This window comes from Schistocerca gregaria, chromosome 3, assembly GCF_023897955.1.
Source record: "Schistocerca gregaria isolate iqSchGreg1 chromosome 3, iqSchGreg1.2, whole genome shotgun sequence".
Classification (NCBI taxonomy): domain Eukaryota; kingdom Metazoa; phylum Arthropoda; class Insecta; order Orthoptera; family Acrididae; genus Schistocerca; species Schistocerca gregaria.
Window position 1 is genome coordinate 604,099,792 of NC_064922.1, and position 20,906 is coordinate 604,120,697.

The 20,906-nt window shown below is 40.7% G+C and overlaps 1 protein-coding gene across 4 annotated transcripts in view; it reads left to right on the forward strand.

Annotated features, from left to right (window-relative positions):
- Positions 1–4,374: 4,374 nt before the first annotated feature.
- Positions 4,375–20,906, forward strand: part of LOC126354807 (uncharacterized) — a 216,916-nt gene continuing 200,384 nt past the window's right edge. For 2 of the 4 annotated variants that reach the window (XM_050004729.1, XM_050004730.1), the window contains exons 1-2: positions 4,375–4,506; positions 17,446–17,496. In XM_050004729.1, coding sequence (XP_049860686.1) covers positions 17,447–17,496 — 50 coding nt within the window. In that variant the 5' untranslated portion in view covers positions 4,375–4,506; position 17,446. Of the gene's footprint in view, positions 4,507–15,371; positions 15,425–17,445; positions 17,497–20,906 lie in introns of those variants that run through there. The other 2 variants (XM_050004727.1, XM_050004728.1) reach the window with 1 other exon arrangement.

A 20,906-nucleotide genomic window follows, 5' to 3' on the forward strand; every position in this document is an offset into this window, starting at 1 on the left:
AACCCACAACTGCCAAATGATTACCGACCAATTATCATAATACTAGCTGTTTCCAAAGCACATGAAGATATTGTTCATGATCAAATCACTGAACACCTGCATGAATTCAGCCTGTATGACAAATTTCAATCCAGTTTTCGTAAATATCACAGAACAAACACTGTTCTAATTAAAGTAACTGATGACCTGAAATATGCCATCGACAGCCGAAAGGCATCAATATTAACACTACTAGATTGCAGCAAAGCTTTTGATACTGTTAACTTTGACATATTGCTCAGAAAAATGCAACAGCTTAATTTCTCTGATATTGCAACGAGATGGTTTGACAGCTACTTAAAAGGCAGACAGCAGCGTGTTGTCTGTGTAAATGAAAAATCTTCCTGGAAACATGTCTCCTTGGGAGTTCCACAAGGATCAGTGTTAGGACCACTTTTGTTTTCTTTATATGTCAACGATATTTCGTCGGTTCTGTCCTCTTGTAAATATAATTTCTATGCCGACGACAACCAGCTCTACCTAAGCGTCAGACCTGAAGACATAAACACAGTAATCGCTCAGGTGAATGATGATCTGTCTTCAGTAGTGACATGGCCGAAAAACCTGGGGCTTAAACTAAATGCAAAAAAGACACAAGTAATCTTAATAGTGCATCAGAAATTAATAAGTTCAGATTTCTGCGAACGGCTGCCTCCTATTCTGCTCCACTATATTGGATGAGCATCTCAACTGGGTTGAGAATACAGCCGCAGTGTGCTGAAAGACGTCCGCTTGTCTCTATGCTCTCAAAAAGTTTCGGAACGTATTTCCACAGGACTTGAAACGCCAGCTCGTGCAAACACTCGTTCTACCGAACCTCCACTATTGTGATGTAATTCAACAAGGTATGAGTAGTGAAAACAACCGATGGTTAGAACTAACTATGAATCCCTGTGTGCGTTACACCTGCAAAATTCGCCGATATGATCATGTTAGTGCCTCATACTCCCAGCTAGGCTGGCTGCGGCCGGACAAATTGCTTGACTACCACACTTTATGTCTACTTCACCGACTCCTCGTCGCTCAAGCACCCCAGTATCTTGCATCACAGATTAAACACCTTTCATGCCATCATAATCGAAACATGAGGTCACTCTTATTTGGTATCCTAAATGTGCCCACTCACAAAACAAAAACTTTTGCAAACTCCTTCTCAGTTTCTGCTGTCCGCCTCTGGAACAAACTGCCCTTGACCTTGCGCAAAATTCATTCCCCTGCTGTTTTTAAGAAGAAATTGAAGCATTTCCTTCTATCATCCTCGTAGCGTTTTCCACAAAATTAATGTACAAGGCCAATCTTCTCCTCTGTCAAATAGCAAAGATAGTGTCTCCTATCTTGCTTCTTTCTCTTCTTCCTCTTCATGTATCTCTATTAACCATGCAATCTTCTTTTCCTTTATATTTCCTTAATTATGTTGAATCATGTCTCTATTCTTCTCCTCCCTTCACCATCAGACTCCCTCATACTCCCTGCTGCAAGCACTCCTATCTAAAATCTATCTCTTTCATGCTGTCTATTTATAACAGTACTTACCATCTACGAATAAAAATTCTATATGTATGTATTTTTCCAAGTGTGCATTTGTAATTGTTTATTTCACTTTTTGTACTAGGTGTAACTTAACATGCCTACCAAAACATATGAATGTAAAATAAGTAGAATGCCTGGTTAGATGTAAGAGAGGGCCTGATGGACCTAATCTTGCCACGTTAAATAAATCCATAAATAAATAAAAAATAAATAAATAATCTGGCAAAATCTGGATACTCTGCTATTTAATTTTATAGCTGTCGCTATTTTGACTCATAAATTTTTTTCATAAACATTTACACAGCAGTTGCTCCAAGTTTGGCTGTTTCCCTTCACCACTGCTACAGGTTCGCCGTTTCATACTGCGGGAATCACATGAATGTACCTAGGCACTGTGATAGACTGATGATGGTTGTGTGTTTGTGTGGAGGGGGGCCGGGTGGGGGGGGGTTGCGCTTTAGATACCTTCAGACTCCACCCTCTTTTTTGGAGAGGACCAATAGGAACACAGAATGCAATACCAGCATGTTATGATATGCCGTCTTATTATTCAAGCTGGCTGGGACATGCTTGGTGCAGGTGGGTGAGAAACAGCATGCTTCTATGAAGAAGGCAAAATTCTGGAACAAACAGATAGAGGGATCTTTTTAAAACGTCCTTCGCTTTCTGGCATGTGATTGCATGTGGCTGGAAAATAGAGGCAGCTGCTGTCTTTAGAATAACACTCTTTGTTCATTTTGGGGCAAACGGATAGCCTAGCATTTCTGACATCCACTGCATCCCTCGAAATACATGTTGTTGTTCATTAGGGCACAGCTGTGAGAGGAAGACGCTAATCTTCGAAAACAAATTTGTTGCTCATTCTGGAGGGCTTGGTAGGTACCCGGGGCCGTGCACCTTGTGAACAGTGGCTCGCATTACAATCGTCTGTTGATTCTGTTTGATATTTGGCCAGCTGCAGGACATCCTTAGCCCCATCTAGGGCTGAGCAGTAGCAGAATGTGGTGAGGGTGCCTTGTGTCAATGTACCGAGTGGATGCAAGGTGGGCTTAGTGCAGGTGGTCCGATACCTCAACGTCGCATGAGACATCTCTGACGCGATCTGGGGCGAATCCCAGGGTTCCACTGTGGGCCGCCAGACACCAGGCCAAGTGGCGTGTGCTGCGCCACGTGCTTGACTGCTCATTTGGTTACACTACACCGTGCAAGCAACACCCCTCGCCGGACAGCCACAGCTGCGTAGCACGGCACGTTGGGCGTTAAATACGTGATTACAAGCGTCATATGTAGTATCCGTTGGGGCGAAAGCAGTATATGATGCAACCAGAAGTAAAATAATAGTATCACTGTCTTACAAACTGAAAATTTGACTTTACAGCGAAAATTCAGAATTCCTGCCACAATTCGGAATTCCCACTAGCGCAGCAACTAGTAAGCAACTCTTTCGTTACCGCGGTTCGCTACGAGACTCATCTTGGACAGTCGTGCTTCCATTCTTGAAATGTTTCACGATTCACCCATCTTTTAATACTGCCGTTGCCCATGTAGACGTCTCTACAGGTACGTTGATGTCTATGGTGAATTTCAGCAATAATTTTTCCCTCTTTAAGAAGGGTTTCAATGACAGCACGTTGTCTAAACTAAACACTGATGTCGGCCATTATGGAAGTACTGCCTGTGCTCACTTGATAGACGCTGATGACGTCACTACATGAAAACGTGTCATGAAGTCTGAGGCCTAAGATCTTGCAGTCGTTGTTGCTATATTGCCGGAGTTGGAATTGTAACGAAAGGTTGCTTACGACTTCCTTTATCGCCCTCGTAATTTGCATGTCGCTCGTCTTCGGGAGTCTGTCGTAATGCGAGCGTCCTGGTTGCCCACGGTACTTCTTTTTATCTGCTTGTCAGGGTTGTTACACAAGTATTCTAGGAGCACATTACATACTTGTGTAGATATTTCGTAAGATAATGTCTCTTAAAATGGGAGGGAGTGACAGTAACAGTAACAAAAATCACATTTTGTGCATTTTAGTTTGAACTATTTTAAGCACAATCGTCACGGACTATTTCAGGATGGTGCTAATAACTTCGTTGTTGAGTGCCCTATATCCACACACACACACTCACACACACACACACACACACACACACACACACACATACACACAGTTTTATCAGACGACTATGTGGTACGTCGTCGGCAGCCTTCAGAAATTCCTCAAACGCCATACTGGTAGGTAACTGCGCTTCGTACGCTATTCCAATAACCATGAACTATTATCTTTCGCATCGGCTGTCCATGTGCGAAAGTAACATAAAACTGTTGCTAATGTTATACGTAAGTAATCTCCGCAGTTCCAGTTCTTTGAACTCATTTTTTTAACCACAAATTCAAATGTAGCTGCTTGCATTCAGACACTTCATTGTTGCAGTAGGCTATAAATTCTAGGAGATTACGGGTTCGTGCATATATGGCGAGCTGAATAACTTTGGTGTTCATAACAATTATTTCAAGAAGGCACGTCCAAATTTTTAATCTCTTATGAAGTTTTCTGTTACTTTCGTTTTAATTTCAACCCTACAAAAGATCTAGCATTAGAGGTGCAACAAAAAATTCTTTTCTCTGTCTTAAGATTCATAAAGTATGATTGAAGAAATAGATGGCTTTTCCTACCGTAATTATTACTTGAAAAGCTAAATCAGAGTAAAGATTACATTTGAGGAAAAACTCCGACGTAGCAATGTGCCAGATCCAAAGATAACATTAATTGAATTACAATTAGTCTACTGTCTTTGACGTAACAACAAATAGAAGTGAACAGCAAATTTTTAGTGTTTCTTCAGTTCGTGTTGCCCAGCAATATTACATAATTTCCTTTGTAAGACGAAGACGTCTTGCCGACGAGCTTCCTTCAGCATCGTCTTCACCACGTACAGGTGAGCTTAAATCGGCAGCCGTAATACTGTTCCATACTCAGGTTTCGGAAAACCAAAAATATCTATATCACCTCTCTCAGATGTGTAGGAAAAATTAACTGTTATTTGCCACGTAAAGAGTCGTTGTACTGTTCCCATTACGGTACGTGTTTCGATTACAACAAAACCAAAAGTATATTTATCCTACGACTTGAAATATTTACTAGATAGGCCTTATCGGAAATTACATATAGAGTTCATAGAACAATTGTAGGATATACAAAATCTGATTTATTACGCAGTGACATAGGCCTTGTGAGATTATAGTTACATGTCTTTATATAAAAATACTATCAGTAACATTGTTCTCTCTTATATCTTACCACATTCTGTTGTTGGCTTACCAGACTAAAGACTATGATGTGATTGTACTTGTTTACTATACTGTTTTGTTATACAGCCACCAAACGTGTTTCTAAAATTTTTCAAAAATTTCCTTAATATTGGCGATCTAAAGGAAGTATTAATAATTTAGCTGATTAGCAGTTTCAACATGTTGCAGGCATGTGGGTTTGTACTGTAGCTTGTTAACGACTTCTTACACATGCCATGATCTATGACATACAGCCCTATGAGAACCCATAAAAAATTATGAGATTTAATTTATATCAAAAAGTCATTTCCTGAAGTTCGGTTTAGATTAAATTTTACTAAAAATCTGTTGCAATAGCTGTGCCACATGACAAAAGTAGTTTTCCTATCTCAATGATTTTTTTTTCAATTGAAGTACCAAATTCAAATCTGAATAATATCGGGACTACTGATAAACGGTACACCACCCGTCGCCTTTGACCAATGACGTCAGAATTTGCCAGAGATGTTTTATTAGACAGATTTAATAGCAAAGACGAGTGATCATAAACAAAGGAATCCAGGAGAGGAAACAGATGGTAGACATGTATCACATCCAGTAATATTTCTAACATAATGTTAAGGATATCGCTTGTTTGAGTTCTAGTACTTATGTAAAAAGTGAAGAAAAGAAAATGATAGAATCAAAGTTAGAAGGTAATGTCTCAGTTGACATACGTAAGAGTTGTATCTCGGACTTCTGTCGATCTGTATAGCTTAGCTGCAGTGCGGGATACAAATGTATTGTAAGTCGACTTCTTCGTTTTCGTAACCTATTCTTCAGTTGACCTATATAGGTCAAGCAGAGTACGGGATACAAATTTTCAGGTGTTGTTTCTTTCTCGTCTGCTACTACTAGCATTCTGTTCTTGCGTGGATAGTATCACTAGCGAAGGCGGAAAGCCTACAGACAAAATATTTGTATCCCATACTTCAGTTGACGTATATAGGTCAACTGAAGAATTGTATACTACTGCTAACGAAAACGTATTTAAGCTGAATGCAGAAATTGGTAGTAGGTGCTGTGGAAAATTAAACATAGTTGGTATAGCATCTACCTTCAGCCACACACGTCCAATTTTTTCTCTGTCTAAACATTCCTCTTCAAAGTGTTTTGAACATACTTTGGAATTTTTGTGGGGACAAAATTACTCCTCCTTATTTTCTGGAGCCACATCTTTACTCGTTGTTCATCCATCGGGTAACTAAAATATAATCATTCTCCATGTCCTAGACACACTTAACATGGTCTCCTACTGTAACTTTACAGTAAACAAAAAGGTTACTCTCCCTTCTTTCACGTATTTTTCTTTGAATCCGTAGCAACAACAGTAATTAACCATCGCTGTTACACTATCAACAAACGGTGAAAACACAGCAAAAACTCTTGATATTATAAACTTCAAACTCTGCGGAGAGCACACACGCACAGCGAAGTCCGGAAAACACGTGACAGTCCTGGTTAAACGTTAACAACGTGCGCAGAACGCAATCCTCACTCCAGAGATATTTACTCTATGGTTAGAATGGTGTACATTCTGAATTACATTTGGTTTGTCTGTTATTGGGAAGGTACCAACATCTTTGACCTGTCATAAAAATAAATGCGTTGCCTACTAAGCGCTGAACGACACTTTAAAAACTGCTTCAGTGAGTTAACTCAGAGTCGTTTTAGATAGTTCATTAGGGCAAAACGACATTGTTTAGGGATTTTGTGCACTAGCTTTAAGATTTTTTTTGTTACTACTAAGAAACTTGAATACTTGCCTCTAAAAGCGAAACAGCAGAACCAAAGCGACTGATAAACATTATATCATATTTCTGTACAACTGCAATGTAGCATATTATGTGAGTTTCGACAGCAGTGTCGAGGTAGGACCTACTTAGCATAATTTCATATTCGTGCTTCTAGAAGCTGTGCGCATTAGCTACAAAAGAAGTAAAATTGAAGTAAGTCCGAACATGTCAAATCATGTTATATTTGTATAACAGTACAGCCTTACTTTTGAAATCGAGAGAGGTCGTCCAGTGGGTAAGACACAGGGTGGAGTTTAAATTGGCGTCAGGCCATCAAGATTTCGATTTCCCGTTGTTACCCTAAACTGGTTAGGCATATTTTATGAATGATTTCTTTGAAACGGACACACCTGATTTCCTTTTCCAGTGCGAAACTGCGCTCCGTCTCAAAGACGTAGCCCTTGACGGGATGTTAAAAATCTATTCTACCTTCATTTGTCAAATGAGCAACATTAGTTGAATTTCAGTTATGGGATCACTTATATGTGTATATCTATAGGCAGTGCATAACACTACAGGTTCCTACTAAATTAGCAATAAACCGATAATGTTACTCCTGCCGCGCGACCGCTAGGATCGCAGGTTCGAATCCTGCCTCGGGCATGGATGTGTGTGATGTGCGTAGGTTAGTTAGGTTTATGTAGTTCTAAGTTCTAGGGGACTGATGACCCCATATGTTAGGTCCCATAGTGCTCAGAGCCATTTGAACCCGTTGTTACTCCTGTGAAAGGACACTTATTTGTCCGTGATCGTGCTAATGGAAAGTTATCTTACTGTTTTCTTTTCTCTAAGGATTTCTGCTGAAATGAAGCAAAAGCATAACAAACGGCAATCGAACCAAGGTTCTGTTAGTAATCAGATTAACTTTAATTACGTAAAAATAAACGGTCGCCAACTTAATTATTCACAGTTGTATGAAATACTAGCACGGTTCATAAAGAAAGTCAACTATTGAGACTGACTTTGCTTGATACTCAAATTCTGTTTTTCTATTAAGATATAAGGCAGTAGCGTAATTTAGCAAGTAATATACCAGGGGCTTGACACGAACTACAAAAGAGGTTTATTAATATATTGAGGTAACAACTGGTTCTCAGTAATGTTTACCAACTGTACGTTACAGTAATAAGCTAATGATCGTTATAGGTAAATTATTACTAACAATGGAGTACTATTAACTTGGAAAAAGGGGTTCTATTGTAAGTTTAGTTAATGGAAATTAGTACCACTGACATTTTTTCGAGTAATTGTATCTTTTGTAGTCGTTTTTACTTGTATTCTCAAGAACCATTCACTTCCTTATACTATTTGCCTCATATGGGACATGTGATAACTGAATCTAGTTGTAGCTGTTCGCTTACTGTACTATGCACAAGTTATAGGAATGAAAATTGTATTTCTTGAGTACCGTTATTGTACTATGATTTTTAAATCTGGCTCAACTATACTATGCGGACCCAGAAACTAGTCGATCAGTAGACTAGGATCTGAGCTGAACATTTTAGTCACAGTACACTAGTAGAAAAATGTCAACAACGTTACACATGAAACTATAAACACCGTCATTTCAATAATAAGAATCTTCCAACTGAATACTTCAAATCTTCTCTTAGTAACTTAACTTTGATGAAGTTTATAAGTGTCCTGTTATGACAAATACGTGGAGTACTTCACAACTTACTTTCAGTGATAAATTATGAAATTTACTACTTCACGAAGTTTGTTGACTATAGCGAAAGTTTACTGAAATGACTGCTAGGTCAGCGACTAAGGATAAAATACGGATACTCAAACAAAATTTACAGATCACAAAGTTATTATTGATAAAAAAACGCATAACTGGTCCATGCAATTATGCAGTACTCAACTGGTGATTTGATATGAGGATGGTGGCGACGTCGGCATTCAAAAAAGGTGGCAAAAGTATCCATAGCTCTTGCTACGTAACTACACTGGTGCCCAAAATTAAAACAAGAAACGGAAATTTCACAAGGTTGCTTTTATTTTGTCACGAAACAGTATCAGCAGCTGACAGTATAGGAGAAACAATGTAAAGAATACAGCACATAAATAACTGCTATATGCATAACGTTAGACAAAAATATTCTTCGTTTTTTTTCAATGTAACGGATATGTACACACATTTCGACAACTGGTTAATGTGCTCAATACGGGGTGTGACCACCTGTGGCATCTACACAGACCCGAAATGACGCGGCATGCTGTGAATCATGTCAACAATCTTATGTTGAGGCGAAACGTCCATTCAGCCTGCAGAGTTGCTCCCAAGTCTTGGGAGTGGTTGGGCGATGCTGACGTGATGCAACCTGTCTCCCTAGTGCATCCCAGACATTATCAACGTGATACAAATCGGGAGAGCAAGCACACGACGCCAAGAGTGCAACATTTCCTGTTTCCAAGAAAACATCAACCACCCGTTCTCTATGATACCGGGCATTATCGTTCATCAGCAAGAAGTCTGGGTTCACACCATCTCGCAACAACCGCACATGAGGTCCCTAGATCTCGTCATTATACCTGACAGCAGTTAAACCTAGCCGATTCACCTGTACGATTTCGTGAAGATGTGTTCGAGTGGTCCACGTAAACTTTTCCCACACCTTTAGGGATCCCCCTCGATATCGCACTCTTTCCACAATGCTTGGGTCCCGAAATCATATCCGGATGAGAATACTTGGAGAATCACTCTCCAGACCAAACCTGGACTTATCTGTGAAAAGAACATTAGCTCCCTGTTCGACGTCCACGTAATATGTTGACAGCTCCATTCTAGACGTTTCCTTCTGTGAAGAAGCATCAGAGGTACAAATATAGCAGGTTTCCGACAGTAAACGCCACTCTCCCGAAGCCTTCTATCACCGTTTGTCTCGATACAACACGTTCAGTGGATGCTGCGAGATCCAATGCTAGTTGCCGTGAAATACTGAGGCAGTACCGTCGTGCCCTTACAACCAAATAATACCCCTCTCTTTCTGATATCACACATGGTCGGCCCTCCCCCGGTCCTCGGGATACTGTATCGGTCTGTATAAACTGTCGCCACATCCGAGAAACAACAGAACGATTCACATTAAGCCATCGGGCTACATCAGTTTGCGACTGTTCAAATGGCTCTGAGACTATGGGACTTAACATCTGAGTTCATCAGTCCCCTAGAACTTAGAACTACTTAAACCTAACTAACCTAAGGACACCACACACATCCATGCCCGAGGCAGCATTCGAACCTGCGACCGTAGCGGTCGCGCGGTTCCAGACTGGAGTGCCTAAAACCTCTCGGCCACACCGGTCGGCGTTTGCGACTGTCGTGCTCCCATTCTTCTTACGACCCTCTACCGTAGAAAGTGTGGTAGGCGCCTTCTTTGTGCCATACCGCCCCGTCTGTGACTGTATACACAGCGATTGTGGACGTGGGACCACCCGGTGCATACCACTCCATTTGAGGGGAGCCCTGACGGCATCACTGGTGTGGTTGTCCGTTGACAGGAACGTCACGTTCCGTGCAGAGCGCTATTGCACAAATGTCTGTTGACAGTTTGTATGATTATATCGTGGCGATTTCATCTCAAATCATACAGGTCAAGACTGAATGTGTACCATCATTATTTCAAAGTTTGCGGAAAAAAATGTATGTTGAAGTTCACATGCTACCTCTTCATAACCACAATATTTTGAGTTTCTGATCATCTGTTAAAACTCTTCAGACCTCTTTAAATGAGAGTATTTGTGAAAATGCAGTGACAAAATGGAAAACTGAAAACTTGTAATAAAGAAACCAAAAGTGATAAGGTAAATACTTTGTTCCAAATACTATGAAACATGATTAATACATACACATTTCTGATCTTTTTTTTCATTTGTTCTTTTTTTGTAATAATGAACTATGAAAATTTGTAACTTTTTGCGAATTTCAAAATTATGTTTTGAAAATATGAATAGTCACAGGATGTTAACTACCTTGAAAAATGGTGAAGTGGAAAGACTGCTAACTGTCAGCTGTGATATTAATGGACGAAATTCTTAAACTGGCAAAATATTTGTAGATAAAGATGAATGAACTTTAATTTTTTAGTTATTTATAACTCATTTTCTCCAAAAACCCCATCCTAAATCTTCTAGAAACGTTAGTTGGTCATTGTACTTAGGGAATGTACAATTGGAGTGGGCAATACATGTCTGAATAAAATGTGAGAGGTTTTTTTAGGTATGCCCAGCTCTGCTCTCTAGGCCAAAAGTCATGGACACTTAAATATTTATATTGACTGCTGATTTTAAGTGAATGTCATGCAAAACTGCCATTTATGAATCAAAATAATTATTTTACAACATTATAACTGAGTGGGAAAACAATTCATAATTTTGCTCGTAAACATTTTGTAACAAAAATGAGATATAACATATTTGTACCAATTTTTCCTTTTTTGATATTATCCACAAATTATTATTGTCTTCTGTCATGATTTTACTTCTTCATGACTTTCCATGTATTAAAATTTCCTACAGTATAACAGTCAACACAGCACCATTGAAAAGAGTTTGTTTTTCCATCTGTTTCTCAATGAACCTGTACAGACAAACTGAATTTGCACACTGACAAATCCAACAAGAGCATTAATTGGGAAGTGGGGAACTGCACACTGATCATTTGAAGATGGCTATTTGGAAGTATTAGCAGGTCCATGAGGTTTCATAAAGGAGACGGTTTTATCTTGCAGCTCCTGAGAGACACTTAATTTGTCCCACCCACCACTGATTGTCATACACATAAGAAATGAAGTGGCTCACTACAAAGTCTTGCAACGTATACTGTAGTCTGTGCGATTCACACACAGTAAAAGGCTGCATTTCATGGAGAACCGTTCTTGTAATGTATGCACTACTCCAGGGCCATGGTGCAACCCAGTAGTGACTTGAGTGAATTCCTGCCACAGGCTTCATAGCAGACCACTCTTATCTCTTTTTTAAATGGAACTCCCTTAATGCACTTTCATTTAGATTTACGAGTTTTACGTTTGTAGCTAATGTTGATGTGGTATATACAAGTCTAGTAGCATCTCTTATAGCATCAACAACGTCATGATGGAGATTAAAACTTGTTGTAAGATTTTTACAGAGACTCCCTACCCTCATCACATACACATTTTCCGCGACCTGTTGCTGAAAATATAGATTTTTTTACCATAATTCCTGCACTACAGTGTTCGAAAATGAGATGCTGCACCATCACTTACACACATGTGTTTAGGAAATGCATGGCCTCTAGATGCTGTCATCAGTTATCATGCTGTCAGCGTAGCATGAATATGCATTGTCATGAGTGAAGTCATCACTGACAATAGCAAGACAGCGCGTTGTTCCAAGGAAGTGAGCAACACATTTGAATGTTGATACCTGTGATGAGTGCCAGTGGCATCTTTGAATTTCGTTCTGCAAAGCAATGGACCAGTTCTCAGCAAAGTCGAGATGAAGAACTAATGTGTCATTATTCTGGAATGTGGCTTATTTTACTTCTGCTATGGCCTGTCTCTGAATCCTCCTGATATGATGGTGAGCTGTTCCTTTCATGACCCAATGCCTAACCTCTGTAACCAACTTCTCTGGCTCTACTGTATACTTAACGTACTCTCCTCCCTGCCACAATGCATAGGTTACGTCACTGTCAGTATCCTGAAGATGTAATGCTTCCACAGTCATCACTTCAGCATCAGAACACATTGCACACTCCTGCAACGAACATTTATGTTGCACTTCTTGACATATTCACAAAAGCTTCTGGTCCATCTCTGTGTACTTCTTTCCTGTGACACTGCTTATGGCAAAACAAACAAGTTACATGTGCATACTTCCTTCACTGGCTGGTCGTAAGGAATAGAATTTTGCGAGACCAGTTTTTAAGTTCTGGTTTTCCTTTTGCATTAGGAGATACGCTTCCCTTATTGATCTCGTCGTCGCTTCCCTTATTGATCTCGTCGTTTTAACTGTTTCACCATTTTCACTAACAGGGATAATAACAGCCTGGTTGGGACCTTGCCTACTGCAGTGTTTGTCATCATGTAGGCAATATTCCAGAGCAACAGTAAGCGTATCATCTTGCAGCGGACACCAACAGTAAGAATCTGGGTATGCCCAAATATTTTTCTCGTTCTTTATTTTACAAGCTTTAGAAATCAAATAACGTGAGGAAGTTGGTATGTATTTCTGTATCTGGCGCTTCGAGTAGCTACCTGCTATCAGTGTCAGTAACTGTACCTTTCAGTATAGGTGGCTACTGAGATAGCAACATTTAGGTTTTGAAACCACACATCACATTTCGTGCACATATCACTATCTTCAGGTTCTGCAGCAAGTGCATCTACATTATACACTTCACAAAGTTTTGAAGATGATGCTCGCGTAAAACGTGTTTCAGTTTCTACCACTTTTCGTTTTACATACGTTCTCTTCTTATGCTTCTTACCTTTCCTGGACGTTTAAGCGGGGAATAGTAGGGACTGCAGCAGAAATGCTAACATTCAGTGCATCAATAACTTCACTCCCAGCAATATAAACATCTGCACTGTCTTCTTCAGTTTCACATTCGGGTGATGGTGATCGTTCCGGTGTTTCTTGTAGTGAGTGTCGGAATTCCTGCGCAATGGATGTGGTGCGTATATCGTTACTTGATGACCAAGATATTTCGGCCGGCTGTGGTGGCCGAGCGGTTCTAGGCGCTTCAGTCCGGAACCGTGCGACTGCTACGGTCGCAGGTTCGAATCCTGCCTTGGACATGGATGTGCGTGATGTCGTTAGGTTAGTAAGGTTTAAGTAGTTCTAAGTTCTAGGGGACTGATGGCCTCAGATGTTAAGTCCCATAGTGCTCAGACCCATTTGAACCAAGATATTTTTGCAATACCTCTGATACATTTCCAACAACTGTGAAGTGTTTTTCACTTTTCTGAAACACCACCTTTTTGTGTCCTTTTTCATAGTCCACACACCTCACTCTTTCTCGACTGAATTTCCTCACTGACATCGTATCTAACAAAAAGTTCAAACCAAACCCAAAACTCGATGCAGAATGGTTTATTTGCAAGTTCTCACTCATTTGGTGTAAACAGAAAAGCGCTGGAAACAGTGTTGCCAACATGCATATTTTACGCTAGAAATTCAGTGATGCAAAATGTGCAGAACGTTTAAAAATTGTTAAAATATTGCCTACTGTCTTTGCACAGGCTACTAATACATTAACCAAACAATATTTTGTGTAATTCTCGAATGTTCTCCGATGGGGATTTTCGATGTTGTTGTTTTTGGATTGTGGGGCTCTCAACTGCGCGGTTATCAGCCCCCGTACAAATTCCCAACCTTTGCTCAGTCCAATCTCGCCACTTGCATGAATGATGATGAAATGATGAGGACACCGCAAACACCCAGTCACATAGGCAGGTGAAAATCCCTGACTGGGCAGGGAATCGAACCTGCCACCCCATGCTCGGGAAGCAAGAACGCGACCGCGAGACCACAAGAGCATAAAATTCGTAAAAAAACCGTAAAAATGCATTTTTTTACATTTTTAATTATAAACATTTATATAATACAGATAGCTGGAGCAGAGAAGATACTGTTTATAATTACATTAGTAGTATCTGGTAATATGACAGAAAAGATAGCGTTCCGTGACTTTCTGTGGAAAAATTAACTTACATTTCGTATTATCGCCTTAAATTTGTGAGTTAAAGGAATCTCATGAATGCGCGACTATCAATTAAATTTCAACACACTAAGAGGGAGCTTTAACGTAAAAGATCTGCCGCGTCTCCAGTACGTTTGGTTTATTAGTTATATCTTTTTGTTTTGGGCTGTTTTAAGAATTATTTACAAAATACACATTTTTCAAAGGGACGTATCATTTACAGAAATTAAGATAAAATGAAAATACTTTGTTTCTTAACACTTATAATATACAGGTCTAATGTATGTTTCTTCCAGAGAAATTCATGACCACGAGTTGATATGTATGATTTGAGATGAAATCACCCACCGGGAAATGGACACAAGAAGAGAAAATAGTGGTTTGTTGCTTTAATTTTGAACACCAGTGTAGCCCTTAAAATTCTCTTGTTAGTGACGGATTTTCGTAGTCCAGAGCCATCCAAAGTATGCCATGAATAATAACGCAAATTACGTCCACATCCAAGGCTTTATTGTATAATATTACAGTTATTCTCGCCTCATTCAGTTCTCAAGATGCACACACTCTGCTGCTAGCCATCGACTGACTCATGCCACAAAGTAGCTTTGCAGTTCGACCGCCAGATCCACCTTTTCTATTCTCGCCAAGCCAATTTCGTTGCAGAAAGGCTTCCCTACATGTTTCACATGTTTACAAACCTACATGCCCTATGCATGAACAAGTAAAATTTTAACTTTTACATTCCATGGCAGCACGTTACTTTTGAAATTGCAGCCTTAGATTGAGTACATACATTATCACAAACACTGTGTATAACATTTACAAGGATGTTACATCAAAGAGACATTCGAGAAAATCTTCGTTATATAACTTAGATATTCACAAAATGTTGACTTCTTTTTAATTTGACCCCTTGAAGGGATGAAATGGGTAGTCCAATATTGTTTGGGGTGCATACATGGACTTCCAATTGTCCAGTTACAGATCCTGCCCCGACGAAGGCGTTATGCAGCTTGCGTTATGGACCCTGTATGAAGGGTAAGTTTACCTTCAAGAACGTGGTGATGTAGAGCACATCAGAAGCAGCCGTTGAATAAATGTGTGTTTTAATTCAAGAAAGCAACCTCAGCATTAGATGGGCGTGCTCTAAAAGAGTATGGCTGGCCATAATAAAGCAGGCCAGAAACTTTGGAAAACAGACAGTACAAGGCGAGAAACTAACTGTACTGTACTAGCGTGAGAGGTACTGTTGAGTAACATTGAAGGTACATTAATAAGACTAAATTCGGCTTACAATTAAGTGTAGAGATATATGGAGGACGAACTATCTTTTTAGATGTTGCAGCTGGCACCGGTAAAACCTAAATCATCAACTTACTCTTAGCAAGGAGTAGTGAAGGCATCGCCGTATCTGTTGCTTCTTCTGGGAATGAGTGTTGGGAGCAATATGAGCATCTCATAACGCTGTCCTGTCTTTCTACTAAAGATTGTTTTGCTGTTGCCGTCCTCTGGCCTACTAGAAAGTGTAATGTGTGCATCTGTTTAGTAGTACCAGTATAAATTTTAAGGATTCTGTATTTATTTTTATACTGTATACTGAGACCCACATTGTTTACATTAGAGTCATGAACATGAGTTGATGGGGTGGCTTCGACACAAACAAAATGTGCAAGGACATAAAATGTAACCAAAGCGACCCAGAGTCGTTCTAGGTTATACTACTTGCATTGTGTGGATGTTAGTGATGAGTATTTTTCCAGCAAGTGTTTTGGTTATGGATGAGTACCTAATTAAATAAACGGAGAGGCTGAGACTGGGTACTGAAATATGGACTACTGTCTAATAGCCTCATGAGGGCTTCGATCTTCACGCTTCCATCCGACGGCGGAAGGGCAGCCAAAATATAAACACTTTTTATGTGCTTAAGAGTCACCGTAGTATTTTGACATAAACTCTGGTGATTACCAGTTTTCATTATTACCTCACTTTCTTTCCCCACCAGTTACTGGTAATTACATTTTCTTCTATCGTCAAGATTCAGACCAGATACTTCGTGCTCGTTCGCCACCGTAGTAGTAAGATCGGATACAGAAGCGGATAGCCATCCATTATCTACGTGAAATAGGGTAAGCCAGCCCGCAGTTCGAATTCCACGTTGAACATTCATCTCCTAGTCTTTTTTCACATAGCATATAAACTTCTCTTACAGAACGGCACAGTGTACTGATAAGCAAAGTAGATGCGTGGTCAGAGTGAGTGGAGTTCGAAGACATTACTGTAGTTAGGCAAAAGAAAAATAGTTTTTACTTTTGGCACCATCACGCATCTAGGTCGAAGATTTTCTGTAATTAAATGTAGAAACAAACATACTTGCTATTTTAAATACGAATAAGGAAAAGAAATAACATTTGTTTCCAATTTAAAGCAAGGCAAAGATGTTCAAAGATCGAGTTTGGCCTTTCGGCATGTAAACATTATTACATTTCCGAGTGGTTGGACAAACATGAGGAAGATAGTCGGTAGTGACATAATTAAAGGCAATGTTCTGGGGTTCGTCTACCGTCATTTAGAGTGACATAGCAGAATGGTAAGTTACTGGTCTCGTATTTCAGAGAACGATGGTTCAAATCCCCGTCCGGTCATAGTGATTGAAGTGTTCCATGGTTTCCCTAAATCACTTAATACAAGTGCTGGGATGGTTTCTTTGCAAGAGCACAGCCGATTTCATCTCACAATCTGTCTTTAAGAACCTCGTCGGCGGCGGTACGTTGAAACTTAACCTCCCCTCTTTTCCTTTCCGGAATTGATGGAAAATAATGGGAGGCTCAAATCCTGAAGGTCAGACGGTGATTTAAACCGCGCTGCTCTCAAGTATGAGCCCATTGCCTTAACCAGTGAGTGGCCCTGTTCTATTCTAAAGATGAGTTGAAAGAACCCTTTCAAAACTCCAGTCGCTAGAAATGAATGCAGAATTGGAAACCAGCTAAAGAAATGACCGTCACATGTAGAAAATCTGTGATTACACCGCTTGACAGTTACTTTTCTTCTTTGTGTTTCAGAATGAATTCACCGCGAACAACAACTTCGTCTGCTTGTGAGTGTAATGTAAGGTACGTAATCCACACACAGAGTAATAATTTTCTACAACACTCCTCTGACGCTTTGTGGATATTCATTAATACCTCTTACGCATGAGAAAAATAATGGCTCTACAATTTGTGAAAGTATCTGTTTCTTTTCACAGATTCACCGCACCATCACCAGTGGGTTAATTCACTTATTTGACAAACTCTACTTTTGTTGTATTATCTCAGAAAAAACTGTATTTAAGTTATTTGCTTTGTCTAATGTGTGGCCGGCCGGTGTGACCGAGCGGCTCTAGGCGCTACAGTCTGGAACCGCGCGACCGCTACGGACGCAGGTTCGAATCCTGCCTCGGGCATGGATGTGTGTGATGTCCTTAGGTTAGTTAGGTTTAAGTAGTTCTAAGTTCTAGGGGACTGATGACCTCAGAAGTTAAGTCCCTTAGTGCTCAAGAGCCATTTGAACCATTTTTTTCTACTGTGTGTGATAGTAGATACTGCGTCAAACCATGAAATGACTTTACCGTCTTATTCAAGTGCAGGCAGCATAAAAAGTTTTTGACACTTATGCGTTGTGAATCAGATCGTTTCAAGAAATAAATCATGCTAAAAAAACGTTTTCATATAAAATCATAGATGCCGTAAGATTAATTTCTTACATTTCTTCTTCTTGTAGCTTCACAACCCTGAGTGGGCTTTTGCTTTCTTGACTGTTTCCTTCCATTCTAACCTCTCGTTTACTTCCATTCTCCGTCCTGTGCTTCCTAGGATTCGGATGTTTTCTTCAACTTCGTCCACCCATCGGTTACGTGATCTTCCTTTTAAACTTAGCCCTCTCGGTTTGCGCTGGAAGACCTTCTTTTTAGTTCTTGTGTCCTCCGTCCTTAGGACATGTCCTACACATGTCCTACAAGGCTATTCATTTACTTTTAATTAGCCTTACAATATCAGCTCTTTGTATGAGATTGTTCAACTCGTAATTTGTCCTTGCTCTCGAGGTACCATCATAATTTCTGATCACTCCATAAATTTTCCGTATTATTCGTCATTCAAATACTCTGAGTTATTGTTCATCAGTACTGGTTAGCGTCTGTGCTTCACATTCATATGCAACGTAACCACTGGCCTTATCATAACCTTATTCATTCTGAGCTGTCGGTTTACTACCATCCTAGTTGTCACCAACTTTTTAAATGGTTGATAACGCCTATTACAACTTAAAGTGCTATCTTAACTTTTTAAATGTTTGATAGCTTTTTAAATGTGTGATAACACCTACTACCACTTAAAATGCGGGCTTTTATTTCAGTGGACATGGAATTTGCTTTATTAATGTTAGCACCTAGGTATTCAAACTCTTGCACATGCGGAAAATTAAAACCGGCTGCTGACAAAGTATCTAGGTTATTGTTCCCTGTTCTATGGAATTTCAGATACTTAACTTGGATTCGTTGATTTCCAGTCCCCTGTGCCGTGTGACTTTTGTTGTTCCACCACTACACTCTCCAGTGATGATATCATTGCTTCACTAATAACTGCAACGTCATCAGCATATGCAGCCAACTACATGATACTTATACCTGCACTATGTGCTCAAAAGTATCCGGACACCCCAAAAAACATACGTTTTTCATATTAGGTGCAATGTGCTGCCAGGTACTCCATATTAGCGACCTCAGTAGTCATTAAACATTGTGAGAGACCAGAATGGGGCGCCGACATTTGAAGAGGACCGTAATGTGTAATAGGCAGACATCTGTCCAGACCATCGCACAGGAATTCCAAACTGCAACATGATCCACCGCAAGTACTATGACAGTTAGGCGGGAAGTGAGAAAACTTGGATTTAATGGTCGAACGGCTGCTCATAATCCACACATCACGCCTGTAAATGCCAAAAGGCGCCTCGCTCGGTGTAAGGAGCGTAAGCATTGGACGATTCAACAGTGGAAAAACATTATGTGGAATGACGAATCACGATACATAATGTGGAGATCCGATGGCAGGGTGTGGATATTGCGAATGCCCGGCGAACGTCATCTGCCAGCGTGTGTAGTACCAAGGCGGTGGTGTTATGATGTGGTGGTGGTTTTCATGGAGGGGCTTGCATCCCTTGTTGTTTTGCGTGGCACCATCACAGGACAGGCCTACAATGATGTTTTATGCACCTTCATGCTTCCAATGTAGAAGAGCAATTCGGGGATGGCGACTGCATCTTTCAACACGATCGAGAACCTGTTCGTAATGCACGGCCTGTGGCAGAGTGGTTACACAACAATAACAACCCTGTAATGGACTGGCCTGCACAGAGTCCTGACCTGAATCTTACAGAACACCTTTGGGATTTTTTGGAACGCCGACTACGTGCCAGGCCTCAGTGACCGACATCGATACCTCTCCTCAGTACAGCACTTCGTGAAGAATGGGCTTCCCCAAGAAATCTTCCAGCAGCTGAGAGTAAATGCTGTCATCCAGCTAAGGGTGGGACAACACGATACTGAATTCCAGCTTTACCGATGGAGGGCGCCACGAACTTGTAAGTCATTTTCAGCCAGGTGTCCTGATACTTTTGATCGCATAGTGTATATGTCCACGTATTTGCAGTTTTCGTATAACTGCTTCTAAGGTCAAATTGAAAAGCATTGTGGAAGCAGCATCACCTTCTATAACTCCCTTGTTGATACTGAAACAGTTGGTTAATTCCGCACCCACTCTCACTAGTGCTTTGGAACCTCCCAAGGTTGCATTAAAAACAGAAATATACACTCCTGGAAATTGAAATAAGAACACCGTGAATTCGTTGTCCCAGGAAGGGGAAACTTTATTGACACATTCCTGGGGTCAGATACATCACATGATCACACTGACAGAACCACAGGCACATAGACACAGGCAACACAGCATGCACAATGTCGGCACTAGTACAGTGTATATCCACCTTTCGCAGCAATGCATGCTGCTATTCTCCCATGGAGACGATCGTAGAGATGCATGATGTAGTCCTGTGGAACGGCTTGCCATGCCATTTCCACCTGGCGCCTCAGTTGGACCAGCGTTCGTGCTGGACGTGCAGACCGCGTGAGACGACGCTTCATCCAGTCCCAAACATGCTCAATGGGGGACAGATCCGGAGATCTTGCTGGCCAGGGTATTTGACTTACACATTCTAGAGCACGTTGGGTGGCACGGGATACATGCGGACGTGCATTGTCCTGTTGGAACAGCAAGTTCCCTTGCCGGTGTAGGAATGGTAGAACGATGAGTTCGATGACGGTTTGGATGTACTGTGCACTATTCAGTGTCCCCTCGACGATCACCAGAGGTGTACGGCCAGTGTAGGAGATCGCTCCCCACACCATGATGCCGGGTGTTGGCCCTGTGTGCCTCGGTCGTATGCAGTCCTGATTGTGGCGCTCACCTGCACGGCGCCAAACACG